At 37.7% G+C, this 8,019-nt stretch overlaps 1 protein-coding gene across 1 annotated transcript; it reads right to left on the bottom strand.

Annotated features, from left to right (window-relative positions):
* Positions 1-262: 262 nt before the first annotated feature.
* On the bottom strand, positions 263-6,868 carry LOC126056856 (uncharacterized). The gene is made up of 7 exons (XM_064042502.1): positions 6,490-6,868; positions 4,334-4,477; positions 3,604-3,774; positions 3,166-3,225; positions 2,791-2,922; positions 2,291-2,424; positions 263-615 (listed from the first exon to the last, which is right to left on the bottom strand). The coding sequence occupies exons 1-7, from the start codon at positions 6,575-6,577 to the stop codon at positions 499-501; spliced, it is 846 nt and encodes a 281-aa protein (XP_063898572.1). The 5' UTR covers positions 6,578-6,868; the 3' UTR covers positions 263-498.
* Positions 6,869-8,019: the final 1,151 nt, after the last annotated feature.

Here is an 8,019-nt window from a genome sequence, read left to right as displayed (position 1 = left end):
AAGAAAGATAGTAGATAACGAAGCAGAGCGGGTGGCCCCTCGACCTACAATAATATTGTGCAAAAAAAAAAATCGCTGAAAATCAAATAACTCTTTACTTGCGTAAAACCTCGCAATTTAATTGATCGTCTAGGGATAGCCTTATGATGATCATTACGAGTACCGCAAAGCGATACGCAGATGGCGCTATCGTCGCAATGGCCCGTTTCAAGTCGTATTTTTTTTTCCAATATATTCTTAATTTTTTATTAAAACAATCCAATTATAGTGATATTTTATTCATTTATTATATGTAATAAAGGATCTTATAGCGAAATGCCTACTGCTGGGACGGTGAAGCTCAAAAACTTCTGTAACTTATATAATAAGTTGGACTTTTTCGTTTTTCTCTTTACTAAAACATTCCGTCATCTTCTCATACAGCGTATTAGTTACAATTTGATCAAATTCTGAATAAGGTTCCGCGTAAATAAAATCATAGAATAGGCTAGGTGTGAGCTAAATTTCCTCATAAACCGGCTCCTCAGCTGATTCTTGGATCTGAGGTTGTGATGCATTCTCAGTATCGTCAGATTTTCGCCGGAGTGCTATGTTCTCGTAATATCTATTTGTGAGCTGAAACAAAAGAAGACATATTAAGTCAGACCCAATTCACTGATAACATAAACATCCATCATTTGCCTAGCCTTTAAGCCTTTTCCCAACTATGTTGGGGTTGGCTTCCAGTCTAACCGCACGCAGCTAATTACCAGTATTTGACGAAGAGCGACTGCGTCTGTCCTCCAATACCCTTATAAAAAAATAAGTTAGCCTGGTTGTCAGACTTTCTACTTTCTGACTACCCGTAACGACTGCCAAAGATATTCGATGACAGCCGGGACCTAAAGTTTATCGTGCCCTAAGAAACATGGTAATAGGCATGATGACATTAAATTCCTTTGTATGATGTAGGTATACGTCTATTTTATATGAAAAATTATTAATTTTAAGAAAATGCGAAGTTTTTTTTATCAAATAATTGCATTTTTCCCTGTCCACTTTGAATCCGGCGCGAAAACGCTTGTCAGTGTCATGTCGTCACTTGTGACGTCACGTCTGAAATTACAAGACGCAAGTAAACAACGCTCGTGCAATAATTAAATTTTTTGTGTCATTAAATATGAATTCGAAAGTGCATAGGTGTTGTGGGGTCCCCCAGTGTAAGAACACATCCAAAACAACTCCTGATAAGTTATTTGTGTACGTTCCTCAAAATAAAAAAATACGAAACAAGTGGCTTAAACTTGCAAGGCGAGATTCAAACGCAATATTGCCCAGGGTACTACTTTATTTTTGTGAAGATCACTTTGATGTAAGTTATTACATAGTTCTCTAGATTCTAGCATAGAAGCTTTTTTAATTAAACTAATACACTTACATGGAAGTTTTTTTAATTAAATTAGTATATTTACATGGAAGTTTTAACATTTCTAAATTTAGCTGAACAAAAATCTTTATTTGATGCCAAAAACTCTCCCAGCATCTTGGCAAATTAGCGCTGTTTGCCTTGATAAATCCGGGCTCCATAACTCGTGTTATAAACAATTAATTAATTAAAAACAAAGATCGCAGTGGGAGTTCACAATAACGAAATGTGACGTTCGCGCGCTTTCGCGCGAGTTGTTTTGAGAGATGACGTCACGAGCTCTGATTGGTGTTCTAGATATCATGGCGGATTGCCTTATTTCGTAATTTTATTTTATAAAAATACATATTAATCACATTATTAATAAAGAAAGCAATGCGCGTTTTATATTCCAAGCTTCAAGTTTAATTTAATAAATATATTATTTTAATGATTTTTGATTGGTGTCCGAGATATACTAAGAAAGTGCGTATAAACTTAGAAAAGTTGCATTGGTCTGACCTGACATCGAACTCACACATACTTGAGAGGCTAGGTCCTTACCCACTAGATCAAAACGACTAAGTGTTTATTCTGACTGAGACGACGAAATCCTACACAATTTTTAGCCAGTGTAACGTGGTGTCCATTTCATGACTTATTTACACGAAAGAAATGTTAAAGCTACGAGTATGTTGATAACAGCAAGTACCTATCTCTATATCCTGGACACCAATGACTGATTAAAGGTGAAGGAAAACATTTCGAGGAAACCAGGACTGTAAGTACTGAAATCACCAACCCGCATTGAGCAAGTGTGGTGATTAACGCTCAATCCTTCTCCGTGTGAGAGGAGGCCGCAGCCCAGCAGTGAAACGATACAAGGGATGATGATGCTATACTTACGTCCTGTGGTTGAGGGACATTTTCAGCTTTATGTTTTCTAAAACATTTCCAAGCTGCTAAAACTAGCACAGCAATTATCACAATGACGGAAACCACGGATATTATAATGGTTGTGTTACTAGAAGGATCTGCATCTGAAAGGTAAATTGAATTCTTGTTCAGATTGTCATGGAACGAAATTACAATGAAAATAATGTCGTCCAGAAGGATTTTCAGCTCGGCTCAGATTTCAAATAAGGAGATCTGCCAGCTGCGGAAGGCAAATAATAATGCACAAGCATTTGCGCAGACACATTGCGCTCTCTATTCCTTCACTCTCATAGTTACGTAGTAACTATTATATAATCTGTGCTCATAGCGCGATGGGACGGCAATCCGACACCACCGGAGAGAGATCAGGCGCAGGACCGACATTAACGTGCTCTCCGATGCACGGGTGTATCAATTTGGCATGTTGTATATATACTGTGTGTAGTTATTACTAACTTGAATATACTAACTTCTGTGATCCCTCTCGGTGGCACTTGCGGTGTCGAAGACTGTGGATGTTTCTATAGTTTCGTTAACACCGGTATTGTTTAGTTTTATACCTTTAGGCTGCTTTCCAGGTTTCCTGAATGAACGTTTTCTTGCTGAATAAAAAAATATAAATAAATAACCGAACGTATGTTAGTAGATAAAAATACCGAATTAGTCTGTCACATTATAAAACTACTAAATGCTATTTACTGGAATCGGGCCTTAAATTAAGTGTCATGATGGGAGTACCCAACTACATATTTACGACGACATTAACGTCCGTTTTTTCTTAAAAAAACTGAATTTAAGTTTATGATGTCAGCATGCATCTATGTAAATGATTTTACAATACTTACTGGATAGGATATCTGACGAATTCAACACAATATAACATTGTTGTGCTCTGAGGCAAACTCCTGAAATATTGAGACAAAAATTACCGTATAGCTAAGGAAAACATTAAAAAAGAACTGCCTCAGCACTAGTTAATAAATATGAGATAATATATAGGCAAACTTCACCTTATCTGCTTATAGTCAGAAGACTGATCGCATGATTGCAAAAGATATATATATTTCCTTTCATTTTTTCATTATTTCATATATATATATATATATAGGTAATTATATGTTAACGTGAGATAAAAATATTGAGATGAATATGTGGGGTACCCAGGATGGATAGTGATCAATGAGTATAACAGAAGCAGTCTGAAAGTAGCGCCAGTGACAGAAAAAATGAGAGCGTATAAGTGATGAAAAATTGTGAAACATATGCATAAAATCGTATGTTACCAGGATTAGTTAACAGGGATAACGAATCATCACGGCGTCCTGTAGCAATTTTGGTTACCACTGTTGAGAACCGTAGAGTCACGTCAATTTCCTTCAAGTCCGAGAGGCCTTCATCTATAGAAAATGTTCCATTTTTTGGCGAAGTAAGTATACTAACTAAAGATCTTTCATCTGAAGAAAAGGGAGAAAAAAATTAGTAGGTAGGTTCCGACTTCGAAAATTATTTCTAAAACTTCAGTAGCCGGCGTCCCCCAATGCTAGTCAGTAGCCGTCGTTGTTACAATTCACGTCAGAGGCCGTCATGTCGATTTGACAAAACTCTGGCATAAGGCTTGTTAGATAATTAAACCTGCAGCTCTCTCTATAAGACATAAGATTATGCTCACGACTTCTAGAACCTGAAAGATTTATTTCGCCTTCAAGCCATAAAATTCGAAAACAAATGCCTTTTAGCATCCGTAGCACTAGGAAGTGGTGAAAGGGGGGCGTTTTGGGGGTGCTGTCATTCTTGTAAAATTCTTACGTTAAAAAGTGCTAATCGTAGATATTAGCCTATTTTAATAAATGATTTTGACTTTGACTTTGACTTTGTAGGAAGGTGTCGTTCAGTCAAAGTTGAAATAATTGCAGACAAACAATTGAAAAATTAATTAAAAAATTGTTGAAAACATTCAGGGCGACGCGAATCTCCTTGTTTCGAAGTTGGCTAAACATTATTGAATAACCTTACCCGTTGTATATGTCAAGTCCAACCATATGCGTTTCGACGGATCTTCAGTTACATTTTTCAAAACTACGAACATATTTAATTTGTTCTGAGGATGGAATGTAAAATTGAGGGTATTGTCGTCGTTTAATTTCATGTTACGCCCAACTGAAAAACACATAAGTATTCAAGTTAATCAGGATCTTTATCAAGTCGTGGTGGCCTAGTAGTTAAAGCTCCAACCTCTCAAATATGAGTGACTGGGTTTCAATTCCAGATCAGGCAATAACCAATGCAACTTATCTAAGTTTGTATGTACTTTCTAAGTATATCTTGGGCACCAATGACTGTGTTTCGGAGGGCACGTTAAACTGTAGGTCCCGGCTGTCATAGAACATCTTTGGCAGTCGTTACGGGTAGTCAGAAGCCAGTAAGTCTGACATCAGTCTAACCAAGGAATATTGGGTTGCCCGGGTAACTGGGTTGAGGAGATCAGGCAGGGCAGTCGCTTCTTGTAAAGCAACGGTGCTCAGCTACATCCGGTTAGACTGGAAGCCGACCCCAACATAGTTGGGAAAAAGGCTCGGAGGATGATGATGTTGCCCGGGTAACTGGGTCATGGGCGTAGCCAGCTTTGGGCTCAGGGTGGGGCAGCAGTCAACCTATCCCTCCGATTTTTTGTATCTTGAGCCGTTAATCTCTTAATTTGAGAGGTTTATATTTTCAGGTGCAGAAAATAAACAATTACACTCAGGACAAAAGCCAAAAGTAAGGGCATATAGTTTCTGAATTCGCGAGCGAAGCGAGCTCGAAATTTTTATCGGACTTAAACCAAATATTGCGTAAAATTTAGCCCAAACGTACTTAACTTTTTGTTTCTTGACAAATACAAAAACAATATAGTTTCTGAATACGCGAGCGAAGCGAGCGTGAAATTTTTATCGGACTTAAACCAAATATTACGTAAAATTTTGCCCAAACGTACTTAACTTTTTGTTTCTTGACAAATACAAAAATAACATAGTTTCTGAATACGCGAGCGAAGCGAGCGCGAAATTTTAATAATTTTTTAAGACTCAAAACCAAAAACTACGTAAAATGTCGCCCAATTATGCATTTTCATGAATAGGTAGGTAACTAGGTACGATACACCCGAATTCACCCGATATACGTCCATACGAAAACCCCCTCGCTTGCATAGGTAACTCGATAAAAATAAAGTTAGATAACTTATAGCAACGTCTTATAGCACTTGGAATGCCTCCAGGGTCCACCAGAGGTCCGCGGACCGCCGGTTAAGAACCACTGTGCTAAACGATCGTTCTATTGTACAGGTCGTACATGGCTGGGCAAGCAAAATAGCGAGCGCGGTTTTTACACTAGGATAAAATTGCATTTCCGAAATTTTGATCATATAGATCTACCAGTTCCATCTCCTTCAATGCATAATTTTTGGATTAGATGGACTGCTCGGCTCGCTACGCCACATAGCACCTATTCTTTTAGGGAATAAGGCTCGCTTTCAAATGACGCGCGCACCGCGCAAGTTCGGGAACTCGAGCGTGCATTTTATTTCGATCGCGCTCTTTTCAAAGTCGACAATTTTTTTTGTGCTATAACTTACGGATAGTACCTATGCTTGTCGATGTTATTAGTTAGAGTTAGTAAAAAAAAACATTGTTTAATCTGACACTATAGGTCAGAACCAGGGCTCAGGGTGGGGCAAATGCCCCAGCTTGCCCCAGTGTGGCTACGCCCATGAACTGGGTTGAATGTAACTATTCTAAGTTATATGTACTTTCTATGTACATGAAGTCTGTAATAGCCTAAGCCAATCAGAATTCAGCAAATGTGGTGATTAGCGCACAATTCTTCTCTGTGTGAGAGGAGGCCTGTGCCAACAGTGGGATGATAAAATACTGACAAATGTAAGAAAAGAAAGATATTTTTTTTCATCTACGGAGAACAAAGTAAGTTTCTTTTATATAAGTTATATTGGTAGTGTAGGATGTCCTCAGGCACGGTGGAGTGATGACTTGCGCAAGACGGCTGGCAGGAGCTGGATGCGAGAATGCACTTGGAGAGGCCTATGTCCAGCAGTGGACTGCGATAGGCTGATGATGATGATGATGATGATGATAATGATGATATTGGTTTATTATTTTTTATCTATCACTTACTTCTATAATGGAATTCATCTTCGTACACTAACATATTTTGTACAAACCCGAAACTTAAGCAAAACAGCAAGAGAAAATCAGAACTCATGTTCACTGATTAATTTAATATTATTTTGAGCATTAAAAAACTGTTTTATTTGTTTCAACTACTAATCAATTCGTTTGTTAAGAGGATACTGACTAAAAACGGATAATTTTAGAATTTATTGCGAATTTTAAAATTATCCTGCCTTCTATGGTACAAATTATATTTTGCTGTGGTTTTACCTACAATTGTTTTGCCTAACTTTTGTACTCTGTAACATACCTAATATTTGAATAAGCTTAGCGATACCTAAGTACTTTAATGGTTTACGTCCCAAAATTTCGTTTCGTAATCAAAATAAAGGATAGTTTTTGTCTTTTATTGTATTTTTGAAAGAATTAGGGTGTAGGTCCGATTTCTGGCCAGGTAATACCAATGCAACTTTTCTATACAAGTTTGTATGCACTTTACATAAGTATTTTTGTTATTTAACAATCTTGGCAGTCGTTACGGTTTGTCAGAAGCCAGTAAGTCTGACACTAGTCTTTCCAAGGGGTTATTTGAGAAGCCCAGGTAACGGGGTAGAGGAGGTCAGACAGGCAGTCGCTCCTTGTAAAACACTAGTACTCAGCTGCATCCTAATAGACTGAAAACCGACCCCAACGTAGTTGGGAAAAGGCCCGGGAGATGATGATTGTTATTAATTGTTTAAACAATTATAGTGTCAATAATAAGGATAAATTAATGGTTTTCCCATATACTATGAATAATGCTGTGATATCGGTAGTATGACCATGGAAACGAACTTGTTTAGGACAATCTTATTTGAAAACGGGCTCTATTCTCGAAGTAATTAATTCCCGTGCAAGGATAGAGTATCAATACTTAATATTATGGAGAGGGAACATTTCATCATCATCTCAGCCATAGGACGTCCACTGCTGAACATAGGCGTCCGCCTTAGATCTCCACAGATACCTGTTGGAGGCGACCTGCATCCAGCGTCTTCCAGCGACCTTTATAAGGTCGTCTGTCCTTATAAAGGTAAGATATAAGGAAATATTTATTACTTGGTCTTTTTCCATTGGCCTGAAACTACTGAATCGATTTGAAAAATTCCTTCATTGTTGGAAAGCTACACTTTTCCAGTATAACATAGGCTACATTAAGTTAGTTTACTGGAATAAGTTTCCCGAGACCCGAGTGAAACCGAGGGGAAACAACTGGTAGCTAAAAATCTAAATACGAAAAAAAAAATAACATACCTTTAAGTATTTTTCAAAATAAATTCAGAAGATCTAGTTAGTACTAGATCTTTAGTAGTTAGTAGAGACCTAGTGGTCTCTCTTCCTCACAAACTACTTACATACCTATATTATTTACCTACTAGCTTCAGCTCGCGGCTTCGCCCGCGTAGAATTCGGTTATATCGCGTTTCCAAGAGAATTCTTCAAAATTCCGGCATAAAAACTAGCCTATGTTCTTTCTCAAGGTCAACTCTATCT

This window comes from Helicoverpa armigera, chromosome 29 (genome assembly GCF_030705265.1).
Source record: "Helicoverpa armigera isolate CAAS_96S chromosome 29, ASM3070526v1, whole genome shotgun sequence".
In the NCBI taxonomy this organism is placed as follows: domain Eukaryota; kingdom Metazoa; phylum Arthropoda; class Insecta; order Lepidoptera; family Noctuidae; genus Helicoverpa; species Helicoverpa armigera.
Note: the sequence above shows the minus strand (reverse complement) of the source record. Positions and strands in the feature narration are given on the sequence as shown.